This window comes from Dasypus novemcinctus, chromosome 8 (assembly GCF_030445035.2).
Source record: "Dasypus novemcinctus isolate mDasNov1 chromosome 8, mDasNov1.1.hap2, whole genome shotgun sequence".
In the NCBI taxonomy this organism is placed as follows: Eukaryota; Metazoa; Chordata; class Mammalia; order Cingulata; family Dasypodidae; genus Dasypus; species Dasypus novemcinctus.
This window is the reverse complement of record NC_080680.1, coordinates 36,449,357-36,476,331: the sequence shown is the minus strand read 5'-3', so window position 1 is coordinate 36,476,331 and position 26,975 is coordinate 36,449,357. Positions and strand designations below refer to the sequence as shown.

Here is a 26,975-nt window from a genome sequence, read left to right as displayed (position 1 = left end):
ATTTTCTAAAGGTTATGTATTTTTATGTATATTTCTCAGAGGCAATGTGGTGATACAGAAAGGTCATGAGTTGCGTAGTCAGACATGGGCTCACTACATGCTACCCCTTAATAGCCAGGTGACAAAGTCACCTTTATGATCCTTTATTTGCCATGGGAATAATAGTAACAAATAGTAGAATCTGAAAGATTGGTGATTATTAATTTAACACAAGCTCTGCTAAGAACGTGGAAAGCTTCATAATACCAAATCTCATTGCAAATGATCTTTATAAATATATTTATAACTACTTGACTGTTAACTAGTTAACAGTGACTGTGTTAATTCCTGTGAAAATTCCCTTTCAGGCCTCAGGTTATAAATTGATAACAACAAAAATCTGTAATATCTAGTCATTAAATCACTTCAAAACATTCTTGAATACCCTGAGGAACAGTAGAAGTGATATTTACAACAACAAAAACTTTCCCCAACCTTCCAACCTTATTCTAGCTAAAGAATACATTTCCAAAATCTACTATCTGAAGTATGTCATATTATTTTATATATGCCTATAAACTCCTCTACTTCATTTATTTGAGATAGTGAAATATGTCTAAAACGGAGTTGCTTCATTAGTGGGTCTTAAACAAGAAGAAAATTTGCATTGCATTTTAATTCTCCAAATGCTGAAAATTTAATTCAACATTATAGCACTTGGATAGTGTTTCATTTATTTTCTTAGCTAGTCACTCTTGCTGAAATTGTAGCAGAAGCAGTTTACAGAAAGGCTTGGAGAAAAACAGTAATCTTGCCATGTTTGTAGAATACATAAAGTAATTTTTTTAAAGAAACTTCGGTTAAGATCGCAATAGCAACACAGGCCAATTGCATGAACCATTTGTGTTTATGACCTCATGCCAATAAGGCAGCTGTTTAAGAAAACATTAGAGGAATGTTTGACAGCCTAAGCCTGCTTAATGAATCACATTTAGGAAATAATTTTGAGAATCTGCTTGGTAATATAATCAGAAGGAACCCAGTATTGTATATAGCAGTAGATTTAATATATGTAAATTCAATTACACGTGCTAGTGACAACAAGAGAAATTCTTTAAATAGTGGGAGTCATTTTCTTCTGGCCATTTCATTTAATAAGCATATGACCCAGCGTGGAGGGAGCTGCCTCCCCAGCTGGTCTCAGTCCAATGTGTGCGGGTATCTCACCATGCTGAAAGCAATGCTAATATTTATTTATTTTGTTAAAATATACTTTTTAATTTTTTAAAAAGATACTTAGATTACATAAATGTTACAAAGCTAATGTTTAAAGGTGGGATATTAAGAATATATATCATGACCCTAACCATTTATTTTGTCTGGAATTTAAGTGAAGAAATGAGAACACTTGTGTCTGTGTTAGACATTATCTATGTGTTATAACGTAAGAGCAATTTAAGATATTTTGAAGAGCAATTGTTGCCTCTGATTAATGTCTTATATATTGGCTTAAAAAAATAATCCCTTTTGTAAAATTCCAGTTCACTGTATGGTATTATCAGGCATCAAAAAAAGAGGAAGGGTGAAAAGATAACAATAGCTTCGACTCACAGTCGGCATCAGCAAACACAATGCAAGGGCTCTTCCCACCGAGCTCCAGGGTTACCCTCTTCAGATTACTATCCCCGGCAGCTTTTTTGATCATTTTGCCAACCTGAAATGAAGCATTATGAAGGAAAAAGCTGAATTTGCTTTCATGAAGAGAGGTTTAGTTATTGTTTTAGATTTAAATGACATTTGTACCACAGTTAAAGTTCAGTTTGGATACAATTTATTTAAAGAGCGTTTTTTCAAGATTTGGCACCTTTTGATAAAAAGGCTTCACCATTCAAGCATCCAGACTTAAGATGAGACAGAAAAATGCTCATGAGCAAGAGAGCAAAGGTATAGCACATGACAGCTGATCTTCATGTGCACAGCTAAACATAAGGTTATCTTTCCTTTTAACCAGAACTTCATCTCTCTAGAGGATGAATCTGACCTATCATAACCCAACCATAACTTATCTCTTTAACTTTTCATCTCTTCTTCTGGAGTCCAGAAAACTGTCTGGCTAAACTAGTGTATTCACCACTCCCTGAATCTCACTTCTCTGTCCACATTATGTGCCCACTCTGACCTGGACTGTCTCCAAGTCCCACCCTTCCTTAGGGTCCAGCTCATATCTTACCTCCTCCAGGATCTTCCCTGATGACCCCAGGCAGAAAAGACCCTTTCTTCCTCTGACTTCCTCTAGGCCCTTCATGAGGACTCTTTCAGAGCAAACTTCACATTCTGTTGTTTGTATACACACAAATTTCCCAAGCAGATTGTCACCTCCTTTGTAGCAGTAATGATACTCTACCATGGCAACTTTCCTCAGCAGAAATACTCTGGGTTCACTTAATTGTTGATTGATGGAAAAATGGAAAACACACACTCTCTCTCTCTTTCTTTGTCTCGCTCTCTCATCACATTTTTGAACAGTGGAGTTCGAAGAAAGAACTTGGATCTGTGCTCTGTGCTGCTACCTCAGTTAACTGGAATCCTACTGTCCCCCCTCTTCAGAAAAAGACATTGTTTTCAGATTTGTTTTTCCTTTGTGAGTCATTCCCATCAAGATTATTTTCTGTAGTTATTTTTGTTTTTCCATCTCTAAAATCTGACTTATTTAAAATATACCTGGCCTATATATAATTATTTATCCTTTATTATTTTTATTAAAGCATTAATCCACTAAAATGATCTCTGCTTTTATTTTTTAATGATGATTCATTTTATTTTACTTCTTTCATTCTCCAGGTTTCTTTTCCTACTCCATTCTGAAGTATTTGGATTTCCCAAAGGCTGAAGTTCTGCTGCATAATCTTGTTGTGTAGCAAACAATTTTATAATACGTTTCCATCCCAACTGAACAAAAGGTAAGTAGATGCTTGCTGAGTGCATGTTTAAATTTTTAGTACTTAATGAACTAACTGCTATTGTACTTATAGAGTAGAGCATTATTTCAAAAATGCTTTCAACTTATTTCAAGATTTCAGTGAACTAAATCAAGCCCTTAAAAGCAGATTAATAAAAATAGACCAAAAGTACACTCCATTGAAGGGACCCCTCCCCCCGAAATTTCTCTTGTATCTCATTTCTGTCTACAACATATTTTTATGACCACTTTTAGAAACTGAATTTTCATTTAAGATCATTAAGATTTTTCTGTTCTCTAGAAAACATTCTTTGCCTTTCTTCCTTTTGAATTTTCTAAATTCTATACTTCTGTTTTAACTTAGAAAAGATTTCTGGAGAAACTATACTACAAAGTAGATAATTTAATTTTTGTCTTGGGAAATGGAGGAAAGATTAGAGGCATTTTTATAAAAGCTACAGCTGTCAAAAGAAAGAATGATTAGGAATATGATTGAGGAATAAAAGAAACACTTTTGCTTAGTACAAGTTATGGCAAATAAAAGGTTGGCTTGAGTATTCCCCAAAGTCTAGCTAAGCCAAAACAATAACACATCCATATTTGTTCCATAATTTTATTTGCCTACTTAGAACAAAGTAAAAGTTCATCATTTTTTTCCATGGGGTGTGTAATGAAGAAGAGATAAGAACTTTTAAGACCATGGGTAAATAATCTGTTCATTGCTATGTGTCATTGCTTTTGGGGTCAGATACAGCAAATGCTCAAGAAAATGTTCTAACTTATTAAGTGCTACATAGTGTGGGTAAGGTTCTCTTTTAAATTGATTTTTATAGGACTTTAAAATTCTTACCTTGCCAGGAAGGCATTGTTAGAATGGAGGTCATTGTACATTCAGTGCTGACCTCCTTCATGGCATTTGGCAAGTTTCCTAATATCTGCCAAGCAATAAACCAGATGCTAAAAGGGAACTCAGAAAGAGGTTCTAGGCAGCATTTGAGCTGGTACCACAAATGATTTTTCTGTGTGACCTGTAAAATCATGTTAGTTATAGTTATACTTATCTATTTAATACTACACAGAAATCGTTTCTAGAGATGACAGTGAATAAGACAGTTTTTGAGGACAGTCAGCAAGAGAGGGAGGCACATAGCAAGAAAATAGGCATGTGCTATCATAATTATATATTTTGGATAATAAGAACACAAAGGAGGAGTTTTAAAAATCAGGTTGTTCCTGGGACGGCAGAGGTTAGGAGAAGCCAGAGAAGTAACATGTAGGGGGTCCATGTGAGAGCAGGTTATGGCATGAACACAAGTATAGGGGAATGAAAAGATTAATCAGGAAGTGATGGGACAGAGTGGTCAAAGAAAGCAGAGAGGTGATCTCTTCCTTCACACCTTCCAAAAAGTGTGAGAAACTAAAGAGTGGGGAAGGGGAAAAAAATGTGAAGCAAGTACAGTACACTCCTAGTATCTATGTCATTTCTTGAACACTCTGTAGGGTGGTAAAATTTTATTACTTTTCAGCCCATTCAATTTTGTTACTTAAAATGACCCAATATGGTTGATCTTACTATCTCCACTTTACAAATGAAGAAACTCTTATTTAGCAAGGATAGGTAAATTTTTGAAGGCACAATGCTAGGAGAAGTAGGGTCAGAATTTGAACCCAAGTATTTCCTAGTCTCTGTCATCTCTAGGTTTCTCTTTTGGTAGGTAAAGTGCCCCTTCCAAATGATTTAGGGGTTTAGATTGAGCCTAGACAGTCAGTGATGCTGGTGCTGGTTCAGGGAACAGCAGCCTCTGGCCCAGGCTGACTGGAGAAGAGAACGAAAGTTAGATGAAGACCTGGAAATATAAGTGGAGCCACTTTGGGGGAAGCTAGGCTGAGGAATTTGTACCCTCCTTTGCTTTACCATCTTCTGCTCTGATTTCAACCCATGACTTTACCATCTTTTAATTTATTGCCATGTCTTAAACATCCTCAAATGTTTTGTTCATAGTAAATCCTGAAGAGTTGACTTTATCCTAACTCAATTAGAGATTTGCAGAATGCATTTTTTTTTTTACTTTATGTCTATAAAATTGGGGGGGTATGTATTAATTTCCTTAGTTTAAAAAAAGAGCAAGAAAAAAATAAATCTTGAATATCCACCATTTCAGTTCTCTATGTAAATGTTTCTTTATATTCATGTGGCTAATGAGGAGTATAATACAATCAATCAAATTATACTCTCCTTCTTATTTAGAATGTTCTTCTTGCTTTTTAAATTTCAGGGGGTTAAAAGGGTAACCATCCTCATCTATAAATGTTTGGAAATGAATAAAAATGGTGAGAGCACATCATAGTGTGTGTAATTAGCAGTGCTAACACATGGGTATGATAGTGGCTGAAAGGGAAAGCCTAAGGTCATGTACATCACTAGAAGAAAACTAAAAAATGAAACATGGGACTCTATAGTACAGTGAACCCTCTCGTGAAAAATGGATATGGCTAATAGTGCCTGTAAAAGAATGCTTTTCTCTGAAACAGAACTAATGTACACTAATGTTATAAGAGGCTCATATCAGGATGATATCTGCGCAAAAATATAACCAAAGCAAACCAAGGACGGAAGTATATAGTAATTGACTAATAATCTTCCATCAATGGTAAAAAAAAGGAAGTATGTTAAGTGAAAAGACTAGACAAAATGTACTACATGTTGTTTGACTCCATTACATCTACAAAATTTAAACAAATAAATTATAGAGATGGAACTAAATTAACAGTTATATATAACAGGAGAAAGAGATTGAGAGGTAACTACTAAGGGGTAGGGTTCCTGTTTGTTTGTTTTTTTTTTTTTTTTGGTGTAATGAAAATGCTTTAATATTGGTTGAAATGATGAATGCACAACTCTGATTATACCAAATGTATTGATTGTATACTTTAGATGGAATGTATGGTTTATGAAGATGTTTCAATAAAATCAAGTATAATAATAATAATGGTAATAATAAAGAGTACCCATCCTTCAAAATCCAGAGCAAGCTCTAGCAACCAGTTAGGTATCATTCCATCCTGTGAGCCATCTTGCAGTATCCTGTACACATGTTAGTACACTTATCATTTCCTACCTTGTTTTTTGTTTTAGCAGTTTTATAAGATGAGGTTATTCTTATTCCTCATCCTCTATACTGCACACCCATAAAAAACATGCAGCATTTCTTGAACTGAATATCTAACAATTATCAAGTCACATACTCTAATAGAATGACTCAAGAATTTTTCTGCTTGATACAGTAAAATGTTACTACTTCCCTTGGCTTTGAAAAGAGAAATCATATCAACAGATGGGAATTTTATTCTTCCAAACTCCGTCTTCTAGGTGCTCACTCTTTCCCTCCCGCCTCTTCTTACAGCGCCCATGCTTGGGGCCCTGTTCTTACACCTCTCCGTGGCCAGCCTGGGGCCAGAGAGGCAGAGTCTTTAGGCTGGGCCAGCACGAACATCCAGCAAAGCTGGGCTTCTGGCTCCCTTTCAAAACATGCAGGGAAGCAAGAGCCCAAATAAGGAGCCAAGGGTGAGCTTCGGTTATTTAATTTCCATAACATACAGGATAAAGTTACGTTCATTCATACAAATCACTGTGGCCTAATTTATATTTTCTATCATAAACCTTACCAGTCATATGACAAGGTTTAACCATCCGTATTTCTCATCAGAGAAGATAACATACACATTGAAAACCATTTACTCTAGTCCTTCTCTGTTTGTGAAAGGAATCTTGACTCATCCAAATGACATCTGCTTATGTTCTATAAACATATTTGAAGGCTAGAATAAAAACAAATCATTAGAGAGAACTTTTGTTTTAAGGAAGTGTCGAACTCAAACACTGTGACATAAAACATGCTGGAGATGCAGACGCGCTTTACCACTGGTCTGAGTGAATATTACCTCTGTCGATCCTGTGAACGCCACTTTGTCTATGTCCATGTGGGAAGAAATGGCTGCTCCTGCAGTAGGTCCATAACCAGGGACAATATTCACTACTCCAGGAGGAAACCCTGCCTAAAAGTTAAAAAGCGAAAAAAAAAAAAAAGGTTACAAGAGAACCGAGAATTTAATTCTGTGAAAGAAGAGATTATGGGGTTGAGATGGTCTCTCTAAACTAGTCTTGTAAGTTTCACCACTAAGAAAAATTCACTTCAGTGTCTTTATTTTTTTATTATTATTATTCGATTTCTCAGGCCATATAAGATAACCTCAAGGGTTTCATTATTGAGAGAGATCATTTCTCCTCATGGTTAAGTTCATGTGTGTCTTTATGGATCGTTGTTTCAATGATGGCTCTCTCCAATTTCATTACAGAAACTCAAAAAGATGGTATGTATAAAAAGTGTTTGGTAAATTACTTATATAGAAGGAGACAATATGACTTAATGCCTCATAAGCAAAATTAAGAAACTAAAGGGATCTAAATTTTTCAGTTTCTGCTGGGCTGCAATTCCTCATTGATGTTATTTAATCAATCAGTTAAGTATGTAGGTTCATCCCATTCAAGACCAAACTTCAGATTTTGTCCTCAATCTCAGTTGAAGAATTATCAGGTGAAAAACAGTGTAGCAGTTGAGATGCACACATTACATTTTCACATTTTTTATTTTCATCATAACACCAAAATTTAGGAAAGCTGAACTCATATCCAAGAAATAGTCTTCATTTCAAATTAAAATAGGCAAAAGGCATGTCAGAAGTGAGATTTCTAGCGATTAAAGCTTATTTTTAAAGTTTGGGTAAACTATGGAGGACAAAGAATGATGAACCGTTTGCAGATTTATTTAAATAATCTGGATAGCTGATGAAAATGTTTCATGAGCTCTTTTGTCAGTTCTGAAACAGGAAGGTAAAGGCAGAGGAAACGAGAATAGAAATGAGAATAAAAACATATCCTATCAGGGGCAGATGTGCTTTGAAATCACACAGCCCAGTATCACAAGCAAACTTCTTGACACAGGGGTCTCTAGCCTCTGAATGGCCTAGTGACACTGGTTTGCACATCCACACTAGCAGCGGCGACAAACCAACTTGCAATTCAACATTTGAAACAAAGCTATTTTAATTTGAAATGTGAATTCGTGTTCATGAGAGATGGGCAAAGGGAACAGAAAAGGTGATTCTGCCATGGCTATTTGATGCCAGAGCTAGAGTCTGCCTGCCTTGAGTTTGGGCAGAAGCTCATTGGGGTTGGCTGCCAGAAATCCAATCCAGTGGCCCTGCTAAAGCGGCCCCACCCCTGGACGGGAGCCCTTGGCTGATAATGCAGTTTGCAATAGCACCTAATGAGGTCTTTCCATTATAAATTGGGACTCTTGAGTTCTTGTGTATGTTATAATTTAGGAAACTTACCTCTTTTATTAATGAAGCCACATGAAGAGCAGTGAGAGGCGTTTGCTCTGCCGGTTTGATGATCAAAGTGTTTCCACAGCTAAGCGCAGGCCCTATCTTCCAAATGAGCATAACCAAGGGGAAATTCCACTAGAAGGCATTAAGTAACAATAGAGTCTTTGTATTGTTGAAAGGCACATTCACCGACCTAACTTCTACATTATACACACCCTGTAGATGCTAAGCAATAATTGTAGTAGTTTCGTGTAATCAGCTGATGTATTCTACTTTAGTTCATTGCTAAAAGCTCTTTGTAAATGGTAAAAAAGCTCTAAATAAACCAGGTATAGGAAAGGAGCTGGAGAGAATCATGAACTTTAATCATGCTGTTATTTTAAAGTTCTTTTCCTACTAGCATAGGTTTGAAAGTCAACCCATTTAACCCATTGGAAGTTACCTTTAAGAGTTTAAAGAAAAAGATTATTCCTCACCCCCATCCCTGTGCCCTAGGCCATTCACAATAATTACTTACCCAATAATATTATTGAGTTAGCATTGGTTTTTAAGACAATTATGTTGATAAACACAAAGAAATCTAGGGCCTGGAGGTTGAATGTTTGCGTTCTAATCTTGGCTCTAAGACCCACCAGTCATGTGACCTCAGGCCCTTTGTGCATGATTTCATCACCTGTAAAGTCCTCTCCTCCTTGGAAGGTTGTCCTAAGGATTAACTGAGAAAGCGCTCAACACAGGAGCCAGAGACTGGTCCATCTACTGTAGAAACTATTAGTTATTGTCAGTGTTAATGTGATGGTGAATTTTATCTGTTAACCTGGCCAGGCTATGGTGCTCAGTTGTTTGGGCAAACACTAGCTTACTTCACTAGCTGTGAAGGTATTTTGTAGTGTCATCCAATCAGCTGAAATGCCTTAAGAGCAAAAATGGGGGTTTCTGGGAAAAGAAGAAATTCTGCCTCAAGACTACCATATGATTGTTGCCTAACTTTCTAGCCTGCCTCCCCAGCTGACTGCAACTTCAACTCTTGCCAGAAGTTCCAGCCTCTTGGCTTGCTCTATACGTTTCAATCTCTCTCTTTGGATACACATACACACATATACATATTTATAGTTATATTTGTGTTTATATTTATGCACACACATATATCTTGATGGTTCTGATTCTCTAGAGAACCCTGACTGATAAAATTACTATTCAGAATTATGTAGTTTTTATTGATTTTATTTGGAATTTTTTTTTAACTAATAAGCAGTTGTATTCAAAAATATGTATACATGTATATATTTCAATCTCATTGGAGGAAAAGATGTCATCTTTTTATTTGGCATTTTTGAATGTTTCATACAAAGTAAAATCATTTGGATAGTGTCCTGTTTGTTGAGTTTAAAGGAAATCTTCAGGATTTTGCTTAGGAATACCACCTTCTCTAAGAGGCAACTCTGGAGTATCAGAATCTCTTATCTAATGATAGGAAATGTTCCACCAGCATTCCAAATGCCTCTGGCCTAATTTCTTATATTGTAATTTTAAAAAGTCCTTTTGGGATGTTAACAATCTGATTGCTACTGTTCTCCATGATTGGGAAGTTCCAATGAGGAGATAAAAAGTGCTGGAGGGTGGTAGGGCAGATTACATTCCACTAAAATGGTGTCCTGTAGCAGATGACCATTTTACATATACATGTAAAGCAAGGGTCTTAAAAAGAGGGAAACGGACTTTGGCCCAGTGGTTAGGGCATCCGTCTACCACATGGGAGGTCCGCGGTTCAAGCCCCGGGCCTCCTTGACCCGTGTGGAGCAGGCCATGCGCAGTGCTGATGCGCGCAAGGAGTGCCGTGCCACGCAAGGGTGTCCCCCGCGTGGGGGAGCCCCACGCGCAAGGAGTGCGCCCGTGAGAAAAGCCGCCCAGCGTGAAAAGAAAGAGCAGCCTGCCGAGGAATGGTGCCGCCCACACTTCCCGTGCCGCTGACGACAACAGAAGCGGACAAAGAAACAAGACACAGCAGATAGATACCAAGAACAGACAACCAGGAGAGGGGGGGGGGAATTAAATAAATAAATAAATCTTTTTTAAAAAAAAAAAAAAAGAGTCTCTAAAACAGTTGTGTTTTTTTTTTTTTTTACACAAAAACAACCCATCAATGAATGGTTGAGGTTGGTGAATGGGATAATGTTGAACACCCTTCTGAGATATGTCAGGATATAGATAGTTGCTGGATTACCAAATTATATCCAAGATGTCCAGTCATGGGAAGACCAAGGCGTTGCAACGTCTTACATTTGCTCTGCTTTTAGCCATTATCTAAGTATCCATTTGTGTTGGACAAAGCTTCATCATTATATCAGATAGATTTTTAACTCAATTTTATTTTTAAGATTAAAGAAGTTATACAGAAGACCAACTTACAGGAATGATTTGGCCACATACACCAATAGGTTCATGTCTTGTATAAGTAAAAAAGTCTCCATCTGGAAAACAAAACACATGCACCAACATATTTGGACAAACGCATTTAATGAAATGGTGGTTAGGGGCTGATGTGAGAGGAAGGTGTAGTCAATACTAAAAGAAGAAAAAAGTCTATACCTGCAACTACTTTCAAAATAAAAATTTGAGCTCTACAATAGTAATCTGGAATGAAAGAAACTGTGAAAGTGAATGAGGTCAAAACAAAGATGTTTAAACTTGGAAAATATCTGAAAGTTAATTGATTCTATGTCTCATTGCCTACAATCCTTGTTCTCTAAGTTTTATACAAAAGAAAACAGCTCCTAAGGTAACCACATTCCTTGGTACCACCATGGTCTCATTCTCACCTTTTTACTTCCAGAGCATCATTTCTAACCTAATGGATGCTCCAGTTTGTTTGGAAATACACAACAGGGCCAATCTGGAGGATGCTGTATTTCTATATTCACTAAGTTTATAGATTAAATTCTACCTATGTTTTCCAAATTGGTGTTTTTTCACATTTCTATCCCATCTTGTACATTCCTCACTAAATAACACATACATACACATACACACACACACATTGTAAATAAGGCTACAAACTCAGTACCATCTTGTTTTGAAGCTATTAGAAATAAATTACTCTGAATTAGTTTGTTCAATTGGTCTAGTCTGTAATGAGTTAGACCAGACATAGATGACTATATCTGGCTCTTACTGGAACATGCTAAGAAGCTTAAATAATTACATTATAGAAAGAGTATAAATGTTACTACTGGAATAAAACCCAAATTAGTAATTTTAGAGGCCAGATTTGGAAAATGTGGGTCCTTAGAGAGACAATTGCCTTAAATCAATTATTATGGCCATAAGAATATCTGTACATTAATATCTTCTAAAATATCCACAGTGCTATCTTCTCTATGGTGCTGCTGAGTTATTTTAAAAAGCAAGTTGATACAATTTCTTCCATTGCTAGAGTCACAATAGTTCTATAGTAGAATACCAGTAAATCCACTCTAATCCATCCTGTGGACACTGGGATGGTGATGTAGGGGCATTTTCAGACTTGGAGTTGTCCTAAATGATATCGCAGGGACAGATGCTGGACAATATATATCTTGATATAATCCACTGAATGGACTGGAGGAGAGGTGTAAACTACAATGTAGGCTATAATCCATGCAGTGCAGCAGTGTTCCAAAATGTATTCACCCAAATGCAATGACTGTGCCACAGTGATGAAACAGGTTGTTGATGTGGGAAGAGTGGGGGTTGGGTGGGGTATGGTTATATGGGAACCTCTTATATTTTTTAACGTAACATTTTTTGTGATCTATGTATCTAGAAAAGAAAAATTTTTAATGACTATAAAAATAAAATAAAATTGGTTAAGAGGTTAAAAAAAAAAAAAAAACAATTCGATGAATCTTGACACAATTCCCAGGCTCAGAACCACATTTTCTCAAAGTCAACGAGAAAATAATCTTGCCTTATTTGATTGCCATTTTTAAAAGGGAGATTTTAGAATTCTTCAGCTCTACAGTTATCCCCAGCCCTATCCCCAGCCCAGGCCGGTTCCTAAATCTACTTACCAACCGGTATTGTCCGCCCCTGAATCTTGTCAGCCCAGCCTGCACAGTAGCGTAATGTTTTTATGCATCCTCCTAAATCCATCAGGTATGCATTGGAAAATAGTTTTCCACCATTCATTGACTCCAGTGTCTGAAAGAGATGAAATTCCAAATATGTATTTCCATACAATTTCTAGGTTTAAAAATTATAGCCAATATTTTTAAAAATCATGAGCTATAGAATTTTGGAAATTGAAGAAATCCTATGTCAACTTCTCTAATCTCCTCTTTTTAAAGAGAAGGAAAAAAAAAAAAAAAGAATTAAAATGAGGTCATGTAGCAAAATCCAGGCAGAAAGGGTAGTAGGATCCTGGCCTTTAAACCCTAGTGCTCCTTATTTCTCATTATGAATGTCCTCCAGCAAGCCAACTTTCTAGGAATTGGTCATGATTTGATATCTAGACAGCTGGTGAGAATGGCACTTAGTCTCCTTTGACAGACCAGAGTTTCAAGAAGACTGCACTTAACTGTATAATCTAAATGTGAGAGACAATTTCATGGCAGTGATTATTAATAATGCTTCAATAATTGTTTTTAATTTTTGAATGCTTTCTGAATCTAACCAATCAGTTCACATAAACTTAAATGACACCTGTCTTCATCATCTGTTAATATTATAGGCAAGAAAAAGGACCATAGTGTTTAGATTAGAAATGAATTAAAATGAACTGAAATGTTTCAAACTTGGTGATTTCATCAGTATTTTGATTGTTACATACCCAGAATTTTCTTTACCAGAATCAGAATTTTTTTTCATTGTGAAACTCCCAGTTTTGCCATTATTGTCATAATTATTGATTGAATGGCCCGGCTGTAAAATTAAACATCCAATCTAGTTTCCCAACCATTGAACTGTCTCTTTTTTCCCTCCTTTACTTAAGCTGCACTTTAAAAAGTTTTTTGGGACCTATTGTTATGCTGGGCTGGTTACCTGGTAGGAATGTGCTGCCAATTGAATGTTAAAACTATTCCCATCTGTTATACCATCTTCTGTCTGTATTATATGGTCTGTCATCTCAAAATTTAATCAAACATGATTTTTGTATGTTTGCTCTTTTGTTCCCCTTAAAATCTTATGCTGACAGAAGCAGTCAACACTCTTTGATCCGCAGATCAGAATGAGAAGCTAAGTTTTAGCAAATGCTGCTTTCTCCTTACAGGACTTTTTGGTTAATATGGTTTTTATTGTGCATAGCTTCTGGCTCTATATTATTGCATACTATGAATTATGCTGAATCTTTGATTGAGTGATAAATGGTACTTTGATTAGCTATAATTGCTGCCATTAATTTTTAAAATATAGGCCTCTAAACTGCAAGTTTAAAATTCTAAAGGTAACAAAAAAAATTTACTCTGAAACATGATCATGGTAATGGTTTGTGCTCAATTGACTTCATTATAATATTCAATTGAGAAAAAGAGGACAAGGAAACATGCACCCCATATTAAGTGTTAACTCATCTAGCATCTAAAATGTCTTTTTAAAAAGCAATGTGTATATATATATGTGTGTGTATATATATTTGTATAAACACATGGCTGACTGGATTATTCTTTATTCTTTGCCTTTTTTCCACCTGTAAAAAGGACATAATTTAATCAAGACCATTGTGAGCAGGCATATTTCAGGAAAGGAAAAAGTAGCCATTATTAAGTATCTAAGTGAGCTGGAGTAAGGAGAAAAAATGATTTACTTTAGAGAAATATTCTGGGCCCCTTTAAACAAACTTCATGAGATATTTCACTAAAAGAGTTCAGTGGTCAAGTAAGTTTGAGAAACTCAGTATGACATTCTAGGAGATTCACACTGCACACGACCTTGTTAAAGGCTCCGAAAAGTTCTAGGGTAAAGGAACCTCGATATTTGTCAAAGTTGGGACTGTAGAATCTATTATGAAACAAGAGACTAACATCATCCAGAACTAGTGTGCAGATTACTATTTGAGAACAAATTCAATGGTAATGTTTCTATATAAAAGCTGGATAGCAAAATAGGCACCCTCATGCATTGTTGCTGGGAATGTGAAATAGCGCAGCTGCTGTGGAAAAGTCGGCAGTCCTCAAAAAGTTAAATAGCATGATAATGTGACCCAACAATTCCACCTCCAGGTATATACCCAAAGGAATTGAACACAGGGACTCAATTAGATACTTGTACACCAACATTCATAGCAACATTACTCACAATAGCCAAAAGGGTGAAGCAACCCAAGTGTCCATCACATTATCAGATGAATGGATCATCTGCTATTCAACGGAATATTATTCACTCATAAAAGGAATGAAGTTCTGATACATGCTATAGCATGGATGAACCTTAAAAATATTATGCTAAGTGAGTTAAGCTAGACACAAATGGATACTGTATAAATTCACTTTTATGAAATATCTAGATTAAGCAAATTCATAGAGACAGAAAGTAGATTAGAGACTACCTGAGAAAAGAGAATGGGGAATTACTGTTTAATGGGTACAGAGTTTCTCTTTTGCATGATGAAAAAGTTTTGGTAATGGGCAGTGGTGACGATAGCATGGCATTGTGAATGTAATTAATACCACTGAATTGTACACTTATAAATGATTAAAATGTCAAATTTTACATTGTATATATGTTACCACAGTACACTTTTTAAAGAGCTGGAAGATGAAGTCTTTTATATTTTGTTTGTAGAAAGCATGTGGTAACCACTCAAATCAAAATGACTTGCCAATTAAAACAATGAAGGGTTTCTAGAGCTCTTGCTTCCTGCTGTATCTGGTTAGTACTCACTGCCAGCAGCAGGCGGTCCCTCTCAATTAAATCAGCCAACTTGTATATTAGCCGTCCCCTCTCCGAAGCATCCATGGTACGCCATGAAGAACCGATCTGGAAAGCCTTCCTTGCAGCCTTCACTGCTTTGTCAACATCTTCCTGCAAGTCAAGGGGAACTCAATTAGTAGGTTAAACATATTAGCAAATCTAATGGCAATCATCCAATAAAATAGACTGAAACTCCTCATAAGTGGGTACTGTATCGTCGTTAGTCCTAAATTTAGCACACTATTTGCACTCAATTAGAGTACACTGGAATTAAACCCATTGCCCTATGTTATAGAATGATGACCTTCACACATGTAGCACATGCTTGGTTTTCTAGAATAAATATAAAGAGTATAATAATCATTTTGAATAGCTGCTATCATTTGAGTACTTGTTTTATCTAGGAATATTTTAATAACTTTGCACGTATTAACTCATTTAATGCTCAATAATTTTGTGAGATAAACATTTTACCTATTTTATAGATGAAGAAACTGAAGCAAGGAGAGAGAAAACATCTGTCTAAGGTCAATAGATAAAAGTGGCCGAAATGATTTCTGAACTGAGCCTGCTTGCAGAACCCTGCTTTCCCCCATTGCACTGTACTCCTTTGGTGACTGGGTTACCTAAAATTCCAGGCAAAGCCCAAGATCCAAAATGGTGACTATCCTTTATGATTTTTGGTGACTTTAACACCTGTTCAGTCTCATGAAGAACCTATTGCAGAGTAAATAGAATTTTGTTTTGCTATTGAAGATTAAGTATTATAAATATGTGTTCATTTCCTTTGTGCAGAGTAAAAAAAGTATAAAGCTGATGGGACTGGCATAGAGAAGGGTCTGTATGTGTCAATCCCTCACTTCCCAACTGGGTACAAATAGATCCTTTTTAATCCCTAACCTGGTAAAGAAGTCTGTTAATACTAATAATGTGCTACTTGGAATGACATTGCTTCAAAAAGGAGTCAAATCATAAAGTGCTTCCATACTTGATCCAGCCACCCTGCCTTCCCTTTTCTGCTCTTGTGTCTTTTGAAACCAGGTTTACTCCTCAGGTTATGTCCTAGTCCTACCTCAGCTACAAATTTTATCCTTGTCACTCCATTCTCCACAGATCCGTGTTCAGACCGTTTTGAGTGTCTACAGAATTTACCTCCCATCTCTTCTATCACTACTTCACATATCCTAGACCTTAAATGTCCACAGGACTGGCCTAAGCACATACTTGGTGCTCAACAAAACATGACTACTTAGTATCTTAAGCCAATAGCTTGCAAATTTTGCAGAAGACATAATCCTCTGTGAGAATCTGGGGTGGAGAACTGCCCAAAAATATTTTAAATTGCTCACAATTAAGCTGAACCCCATCCAAAGATGAAACCTCCCCTTTAGGGAGACATGAAACTTGGGTTAATATTCCCTGTCTCAGGCTGTATTCAGTTCAGAAGTTTCAAACTTGTAAGTTTGCAAATTGAAAAACAAGTAAACCATTTTGACAATATTTGTCTCCATATTAAGATCTGAGGAAAGAAGCATATTTAGAAGCATAATGTGGTCTGATTAATTGATAATATTTACCATGTATGAACACTGTTTACATCACACACTTGTGTAGGTTACTAACTTTTCAGAGAATGATTAGTGTGTGTGTGTGTATATATATATATATATATATATATATATATATATATATATGCATTAGTAAAATATAAGTATATAAGTATATATTATTTGGACTTTATTGAGAAATATATGTATATATGTGTATGTGTGTATGCACACATACATACATACATACATACACACAATACATATTTTGGGTATTTGGTTAATCACATTGATATCTTACATTTGGACATTATTTGATGCCATAGCTTCTTATCTTTTTTCAAGTTTGTTTTTTTAAAAAGCAAACCACAAAAAATCTGAGATTGTCAGCATGATTTGTGGATACTACAATTTATAAAATATATTCTGTTCTGTGTTAAAGAGATCTATGAGGCATGTCTTTCATTTGGATCCTTCTGCTCAGTGTTCCACCATCAACTTTAGCCAAATATGGGTTATTTCAGCTTTATTTCAGCATGAGGACATTAAATGTAGATTATTTGTGACTAGGGTTCTCTTCGGCCTACAGAAACAGGAGGAGCAACTGGCGTCAAGATAAGTAACTTTGCCATGTGAAAATGACATCCCTAGAGAATGCTGCTATAGATAAAGAAGTTTTCCTTGTGGTTATGTCCTTTAGATCATGCCATTACTCTTCTCTCATCTCTACTTAACCTTGCAATAGCAGATATAGAGTAATTGTAATTAATATAAAGCTTTGGAATCAGAAAACCCAGGTTTGAATTCTGGTTTTCCTTATTAGTCATGTAATCTTTGATCCATTCATCCACCCACCCATCCATCTATCCATCCAAACTTTGCTAAATACTCTAAAGCTTTCATCATCAGGCACTTGCTCCCAGTGATACAACAGTGAGGTAAAGAGACTGCCCTTTGAAAATTTTCAATTTAAAGGGAAAGAGCCACAACCAAATAACCATGCCAATATATTGTTATAAAATGTGAAAAATGTTCTGAAGTGAAAGCTATTGGTTGTTACCTGACTTCTCTATCCTTTAGTTTTCTAATCTTTAAAAGGGCATAACATCTCACAAGGTGGTACAGAAAATTACTTAACACTTGAAACACATTTTCTGTGTGACAGGCACTATGGTATGTGTTCATTAAATGGTAGCAATTGTTATTGTAGCAGTAACAGTCAAAACAATCTTAAAATCACTCTCAGCAGTTCTAGTACATTTTAATCTTTCCTTTCAGTTTTCCCTGCCCTGTACTATTTTAAGCTCGGATTATCTCACATTGTAGCTAGTCTTACCAAGGCCATTCTTTACTTTCCCCAAACTGTCTTGCTTACTGTTACCAGGCTAATCTCCTTTGAATAATTTCATTTTGTCACCTTTCCTCTCACTTGTTTGCAATCATTCCCTTTTACTTTCAGTCCCAAGGTCAAACTCCTGCCTGGTTTTCAAGGTCCAGCAACTTTGGCCCCCACCTCATCTACCCAAACTTATTGTTCACATTTTTTTCTACTCTTAGTTTGGACTAACTCCTTCTTGCCTCTGTTCCTGTGGTGCTCTTAGCCTAGAATCCTCTTTCGGCATGTTTCCATTTTCAAAATCCTACAGATTCTTTAAGATCCAGTGAAAATATCACAGCCTACCTGCCCCTTGCCAGACTAACCCAATTTGATTATGAAAGAGCCCACTGAGCTCCAGGCACTAAGCTAAGCCCTTGATGGTTATTAGCTCATCAAGTCCCACAGTTACCACTATAATTAAGTATCATGGACTGTGTTTTACAGGTGAGTAGACTGTGACTCATGGACATTAAATGGCTGAACCAGCACATGGTAGAGCCAGGATTTGATTCTATAGTTGATTCCAAAATCCAGCTCTGAAAGCTGTTCAAGGTTGCTTCCTAATGGTAATCTACTTTTCAAAGAATATTTATTGCTATTGGCATTATAAAATATAATATTTTATTGTTCTGGGCCTACAATAGGCAATTAATAAATATTTAATAACTTTGGTACCCATCTTACAAACTCATTGTGTTAATTGGTTTTATATGAGGTTATGCTCAAGATGATATAATTTGTTTATATTTGATATGTATGTACTAAATTGTTCTTTAATAAGTACCGTTATATAATAAAAAGTGTTTACATTAATCAAAATTATTAGGTATAAGGTTTTTAAATTATTATTCCAGGACTAGTATTTCTCAGATTTTTATTCCAGAACCGGTATTTCCAGGAATATAATTTTAATTAACCAGAGAACAAGTTGATATAGTAACCCAGATTTGCCACCATCAATAACATTTTTGCCTTATAGTGTTAAAATGTTGTTTTTTTTTTTTTGAAATAAGGAACCACAAGCCTGGTGTATAAAGACGACTTGAAAGATGACAAAACAGCAAATGAACAGGGTTAAGGAAAATGAACTGGCCAACTACTCCCAGATAGTGCATTCCCATATTAAATTCATTCAGAGGTAGAAAAAGTACTTATCAGAGCACTTTTACCTTTACACTTGCCATGGTCACTTTCATTCTCACCAATCATTTGTTAGGTCATGTTTTAGTATTAAAAGCAGGTTTCAGGATTAGTCAACGGCCTAAAAGAGCCACTGAAGTGAAAAGAAAACAGTTCCCACCCACATCTGTGCTTTGCTTTGTAACTTCCATTTGTTCTTGCCCCTCCTCCTTCTTTGTAATACCTTTGAAAGGCAGTATATAGCCCATTGTTAGTTCTATTCTACGCAGAAATTAAATGCTAAAACCTCTTGGCTCACCATCTAAAGAGTCAGTTCCAGAATATTGGTTTACCGTGACTATGTAATTTGCTAGATTTGTACCTTTCACTAAGCAATGTTGTTAGAGGTTACTATATATTTATTGGCAAAATTGTAAGAACAATTATTACTTAAAAAGAAAAGTAGTGTATCACTCCCAAAGGAATAAAGCTACAAGTGTGCTGGTTGCTTACCAAGGAAAACAGCTTATACCATGAAAAATTTCATTTGAGTGATCAAATATCAAGCCAACTCGAATAGTAGTATGACCTGACTGGAAGCTTTCATGTATGTTAATAATTAGCCTTGATCTATGCTTTTACAAACAATTCCACTCTTCTGTGAGCAGAATAATTGTCAATAAGCACAGAGCAAATAAATGACAAACATTTCTAAGGCTCCAGGTATGATCCTAACTTTCCCTCACTCAGGTAGGAAGAAGGTAAATCTCACAAATGGTGCCAATAAAGTTCTCAGACTACCTCACATCTTTTCTGTGGGAATTCCAGGCACAGCTTTGTTTTACTGGTAAAACTAATCCTAGAAGTCGGTGGCAGAACTAGATGTTCGAGCCTCAATAGAGAAACATCAGGAGTATTTTTTCTTTGGTTAATTGCAAACTGAAAACAGATCTGCATTCTCTCTCTTCAAATACTGTGTCCTCATCGTGCCCCTTATTGCTTTTCATACATTCCTCGGGCTTGCCAGAACCATTCAAGACACTAGAGGGACATCTGAGGTAATTGCATATTGTATGGATCTCTAGAAGTCTCTGATAAAAAGGTATTACACCTTGTGGAATGTGAAGAATAACATTTCCTCTTATTTCTGGGAAAGACTATTTTTGTGCCAGGGATAATCAGGATTTCCCTACTCAAGTTTGGTCTTGTAACATTTCACAGAGGTGCAGTAATTGTCACAGCAGTTTCCAGTCACCAACTTCCTTGCCTGTCAAAGTTCATAGTGCCTATTAAATGCTAACTCCTAAGTGGAGAGACAACCTAGGTTTAATACCATAGTTCAGCGGTTCTCAAAGTGTAGTTCTCCACCACCAGCAACATCAACATCACCTGACAATTTGTTAGAAATGAAAATTCTTGGGACCCACTCTAGAATTACTGAAATTAGCAAGCCTTTCAGGTGATTCTGATGTAGAGTAAATTTTGAGAATCAATGCCTTAATCATTGATCAGTTCCGTACAGGATTCCCAAGGCAAAGTACATGGGGTATTTGAAAATTCAAAACTTGGTAGAAGAGAAGAGCATTTCATTTATTCATTAACTAGATTGTACCAGTCACTGAGGATTCAAATGTGATATGTGGTATTAATCTCTAGAAGGGGCACATTGTCTCAGACCAATTAGCCAGTAGTTCTGCAACACAGGGTCATGATACAGGCAAAAGCAGAGTTTGATAACGGCACAGAAGAGAGCAATTCTCCCTGAGAAGTTTAGAGAAGGCTTAAAGATGTGAAATGACCTTGTAATGATTGAGGCTTTATTATGTGCCGGGCATTGTTAAAGCTCTTTACATACTTTCTTATTTAACCCCTTAGGTTTTCTATTTTCTCATTTTACATAAAAAGGAACCAAAACTCGAAGGGGGTGAGTAAAACCATGGAAAACCTGTGCTCTTCCTAGGTCCTGAGTCTACACCTTGGACATTGCACAGATGAAATGACTAGCATGCAATGGTCTGGGGAAGCTTTGGGCATGGCAAAGTTGGAACTTCTGGGGTTGAAGGGGTCAGAAGTGGATGGAGGCCAGAAACATGGGTTGAGTAATATTATAAAGGATCTTTGTATGTGGACTTTTTCTCAGAAGCAGTGTGAAGCCCTCGAAGAAATTATGCACCAATGAACCCGTTGGTACACACAAACAGTAAAATCTTCACTCCAGTAACACTCCAGTGTGTCAATTAGATCTTATTTCTACTTCTCAAACTGTGGACTCTGGTGGCTAAACTCTGCACTCCTGCCCCTCCAGGCAGGGATTTTACTTCAATCCGATAATCATGCAGCCTAAATCTGGGGCTTTCCCTAAATCCAAAAGAACCCCAGGTATTGCTATGTTGCAATAGGTCTGCAAGGCTTTTTGAGGTGAAGTTAGTGATCTCATTGATTGGGGCAAAGGCAGTGAAAGGATGGAGACAGGCCAGGAGAAGGTGAGTGCTACAATGAAAAAAAAGTTTCATGAATGGATTATCCTTGGGTTTTACTGACTTCATCTCCCAGTGGTCTTTTCACAAAGGGGAAAAAACAAAACAAAGCAAAACAAAAACAACTATGTTTTTTGTTACAGAGATGCAAAGCCCAGTAATATCCGGGCAATTAATGACTAGAAGGATTATTTTAACTTAGACTCAAATAAAAATTCTGAAGACTTTTATTCTCCTTACTCCACAGGCACTTCATCATTAATAGACTACTGAGTACCCTCTATGTACCAAGTATGGCTTAGAAACGTTCCCCACACTTGTCGGGAAACCATATTCTTTTTTTTTTTTTTAAAGATTTATTTATTTATTTATTTATTTATTTATTTTTCTCCCCTCCCTGCCCCCACCCCAGTTGTCTGTTCTCTGTGTCTATTTGCTGCATCTTCTTTGTCCGCTTCTGTTGTTGTCAGCGGCACTGGGAATCTGTGTTTCTTTTTATTGGGTAATTTTGTTGTGTCAGCTCTCCATGTGTGCGGTGCCATTCCTGGGCAGGCTGCACTTTCTTTTATGCTGGGTGACTCTCCTTATGGAGCGCACTCCTTGCGCGGGGGGCTCCCCTACGCGGAGGACACCACTGTATGGCAGGGCACTCCTTGCGCGCATGAGCACTGCGCATGGGCCAGCTCCACACCGGTCAAGGAGGCCCAGGGGTTTGAACCGCAGACCTCCCATGTGGTAGACGGATGCCCTAACCACTGCACCAAGTCCACCGCCTGGGAAACCATATTCTAACAACATACCTACTTGAGTTTACAAAGGGGTTTAGGTGCTCAGAATAGAAAGTGACCAAAACACTTGGCATAAAATAAAATTAGGGTTAGGAAATTTACCTTATCTCCTTCTTCTACTTCACAGATTTTCTCCTCAGTTGCAGGATTAAAGACAGGAAATGTCTTGCCACTCACAGAGTTATGCCATTCATTGTCTATGAAGATCTGGAAAGACAGAGAGGAATCATACAGAAAGACATTTAAATATGCAGTGAATTTTGGAAATTTTTTACAAACTTACACTAAAGCATATGAAATGCCCACATGGTACAATGTTACAACCTCACCCTCTCAGATGTCCTCCCCCACAAACTTTTTCTGCCGTTTAAGCCATTTTATACATAGACACACACACACAAAGAAATTTTAAATTTTCACTAAAATATGCAGTTCTTTCAACACAAGAAAATATAGACAGGAGGAAAAGTCTAGAAAACGATGCTTTTCCCTGAAATAACCATAACTTGAGGCAAGAACAGAGGCTTTAGAGGGCTTGATCTTCACGAATCACCATCTTTATTTTCCACTTCATATTCTGAGCATGATCATTTTGTGCTACTGAGTGATTTGGTATCAGAAATGACTAGTTTATGGCAGTTTTAAAGGTAGCTTTGGTAAGGAATTTTAAAAGAGTTTGCTTGGAAGCGATTGCCTAGGGACATCTTTTTCATTGACTTTTTAAAGGCATAGAGGTTTCATTCTCCTTTGTAACTGATTAGATAATAACTCATTTGTCCTCAGGTGAAATCAGGTTCTAGATTTCTCAGCCTTGGCGATAGCTATGAGAAAGAGACATGCATCTAAAGAAACAGAAGAGTTCATAAAATATCGAATTTCATTCTGTGCACACCATAAAATAGAAATATTAAAAAGCATTAGTTCATCATTTTAAAAGGTTGAATTTCAAGTTTTGCACCCTGAGTGTTTTATTAAGGAACTTAATGGAACTTTGATATCTTTCAGTAGAGTACAGATATTTGACAAAAGCAAATTAAAAAGCACTCTTTTTGTGATGAATAAAGCTATGGTATATTTCTGACAAAGGCTAGGATTTCTTCTCTCTCTTCCTATCCCAATATTTCTTTTTTATTATCCATTTGCTTAGTCATTATTTAAATATGAAAATAATCATAATATAATATTGAACATTATTCATTGCAACTTTCTGTTAGATTCATTATGAAATCATGAACTATTTCATTTAATTTTGAATCACAGGTTGTTTAATATGTGTAGTTTTAAAAGAATGGTGGCACTCACACTGGATATATAATATAAATCTTAATTTAGACACCCATCTCACCCCTATTTACTTAATCTGTAAAGGTGAGTTATTAACAGGGCAACCCTGGTGGAGAATGTATTGAAAGTTCTCTATCAGCTTAAATCAGTTGTACACTAAGTGAAAATCATGTAGATATTAAAAATTCCCCCAATGTCATCTATCAAGATTTTACATGGTTAGTTTAACTATATTGTGTATATTTGAAATAAAAGCGGTCTTTTCAATGAACGTAAGTTTTACCTTAAAGTTAGATATTTTATCTTGTAGCATCCACTCTACAGACTAATATGCTGTCAAGAAAATAAAATGTATCTTACTATACATTCTTAATTGCTTGAGTATAACTCATTCTAAATACTGTGATTTATGAGATGATTTAGACAGAGAACCTGTTCTTTATACTTCTGTACTTTCCTCACCTCCTGTACTTCTCTTTGTGACGGCTGGAAATTGACAAGAAAAAGATTTTGGCATAAAGACACAAAGGGGGGACAGGTACAAAGCAGTCCAGACGAAAAGAAGAGATGTGCAGAATACATGAGGGGGTATGAGAAAGATAGAGACATCAAGAACACGCTTGGTTCTCTGAAAGGGTGATGGAAAACGTAACATAGACAAAGACCATAAAATTCATCATTGCATCCCTAGATTAAAAAAAAGTCAGCATTTTAGGTAAACTTGAATAAAGATTAACTCAAAATAGTGACATGCCCCAAATCAGCACTCTAGCTTTCAGAAAAGCATTTTACAGAATCCCTGTTACTACTATTAAAGAGTATTTTCTTTTATACATCTCTAACCCTTATCTCTTAGTATTTTTCTTCCCAGTGAATGTCTGGGAAACTCCTAAATGTGCACAAAATTGAGTTTGTTGTCCTTTCTCACTACACGCTTCTATGATCCTTGAACTAAAGCGCTAAAGCCCTCTTGGGCTCATTTTCTTCTCTCTCTCTCATGCACACATATATACACGTATACACTCCTTCTCCTGTTATGACATACAATCCCTAGTTACCCTTTTGTATCACTCTTTTCTATATTATTATAAGAGACCGCTTCCTACACCCCACCACTACTTCATAAACATTTAATCATAATCATCTTCCTAAGCCAACCCAGTGCAGATTTTGCCAACAACTGCCCCCTCAAGTCACACTTGCCACTCCCCCTCCAGCACATTTAGGTGGTTCTCCATCTTCAAACTCCTTAGCATGGCACTTGACATGATTTACAATCTGGCCGCAGCATGCTTTTTGGCGTTTCCTCAGTTTACCCTTTGCATCAGCCTCATTATACTGTCTTGAACACCACACCTTTCTTTGCTTCATACCTTTTTCCATGCTGTTCCTCAGACTGGAGTTTCACTATTCTATTCTCTTCATACTTCATATTTTGGCTTAAAATGCCATCTCCTCTGTGAGGCTTTCATTAGTTATTCCAACTGGATTTAACCTATTTTTCTTCTCTTCCAACACAGCATTTTAGTATACTATTATTAAATTACTTCATTTTCTCTGCCATGTATTATAATGCCATGTTCAATATCTACATATGTGTCCATCAAATTCCAAACAAAATCTGAAGACTTCATGGTATGTGCCAAAGCTTGCGTCAGATTCACTCACATTCTCTAATTGACTGCCTTTTCCCTGCCATAAAGATTGTATTACCACCTCAGACTTTATATGTCTATATAGAAAACACAAGTTTCAGCCTGTCAGAAATAAACTCAGAATTCCACTCTTCCACAGTGGAGTTTCACCAAAAATCTAATAAAACAAGTCATAGAATTTGTTACATTCTATTAGGCTTCTGGTAAAACTTTCCAGTTCCCACCTGAGTCCTCTTACCCTTAGGACCGTGATAATTTGCAGTTTCAAGTTCTCAATAGTATGCTCCAATATATTATACCTTATTTTTACTTTCTGCATGTAATCTTTTCTGGCAAAAGAAACATTATGCTAAGTATGTATCATCTAGTTTCATTACCAGAATCTTGTATCTAAGCAGTTACATAAAACTTTTCCTTCAGATTAAAGTCTGTTAATTATTTTGTAAATGAGCATTAAACTAAATAACAGAAGCCTATCTGGAAGTCTTAATGTAACTAAAAAGATCAGTTGCAGTTTATCCCAAATCACCAGAAACTGCTCTACATTATTCAGTTTAATCTTTAATACTGGAGAACACTATGTATCCAACATTTGTTTGAATTTGTGCTTACTTTCACATAATCCAAAACAGTCACTTTGGTATTAACAGAAAAGCATATGTCAATTTGTGAGCAAATATCTGAGGAATCCTCTGGAAGGTCCTATGGGAAGATGCAAGATGAGTTGGTCTTGTCCCCTGCTCTCAAAGGCCTTACAGTCCAAGTGGAGAATGCATTTATATCAAGACCAGCCAGAAAGAACAAAAGAACCAGAGAGTAAAAAGCCCAAAGCAGTGTTCTGGTCAATAAATTGCAAAGAAGGACTCATGGATGAGGGGAATGTGGGCTGGAAGAAGGCATCCTTGAAGAATAGGATTAGATTAGTGAGAAGAAGGGGAGCAATGAGTAAAGGGAAGGAACAATCTGGGATGTTGGAGAACAGTAATGAGATTGTCCCTGAACGGACACTTCCAATGGAGATTCTTTCTAGATGAGGTCAGACAATGGAAATGAAGTCAGTTTGTGGTGAATCTTGCAAAACCTGAATACTTTTCTGGCTTTAATAAGGGAGTGACAAGATCAAATTGGTGATTTAGGAATACTAACTTTAATGTAACCAAAATTGATTTGAAGGCTAGCAACTGGAGTCCAGGAGACAATTTTAACAGTCCAGGCACGAAGTAATAAGGCTTCATAGAGTAGAATAATGTAGCAGTACAGTTTACAAATGATGTATTATATATATATATTCTCCCACAAACAGAGAGCTTAGAGCATAAAATCAGACTCCGCACAGAACTGTTAAGAATGCTAGGCATCGCCCTACTCTTTTCTTACCTTTAGCTATAGAGAATTTATTAGTAGGAACTACCTTAATTATCTTTTTTTCTGTTTTAATTTTATTAGCTTTACATTTGGCATTTGCCTTCCAGCTAATCATGTGACCAAATGTTTTTGGATAATCATCCTTCTG

The 26,975-nt window shown here is 36.4% G+C and overlaps 1 protein-coding gene across 1 annotated transcript in view; it reads right to left on the bottom strand.

Annotated features, from left to right (window-relative positions):
• The window catches only part of ALDH1A1 (aldehyde dehydrogenase 1 family member A1), a 60,315-nt gene that overhangs the window by 25,085 nt on the left and 8,255 nt on the right, over positions 1–26,975 (bottom strand). Inside the window, exons 2-8 of the mRNA XM_004464954.5 lie at positions 22,626–22,730; positions 15,185–15,325; positions 12,376–12,505; positions 10,736–10,797; positions 8,333–8,461; positions 6,881–6,994; positions 1,591–1,693 (exon numbers count right to left, since the gene is read on the bottom strand). Coding sequence (XP_004465011.1) covers positions 1,591–1,693; positions 6,881–6,994; positions 8,333–8,461; positions 10,736–10,797; positions 12,376–12,505; positions 15,185–15,325; positions 22,626–22,730 — 784 coding nt within the window. The remainder of the gene's footprint in view (positions 1–1,590; positions 1,694–6,880; positions 6,995–8,332; positions 8,462–10,735; positions 10,798–12,375; positions 12,506–15,184; positions 15,326–22,625; positions 22,731–26,975) is intronic.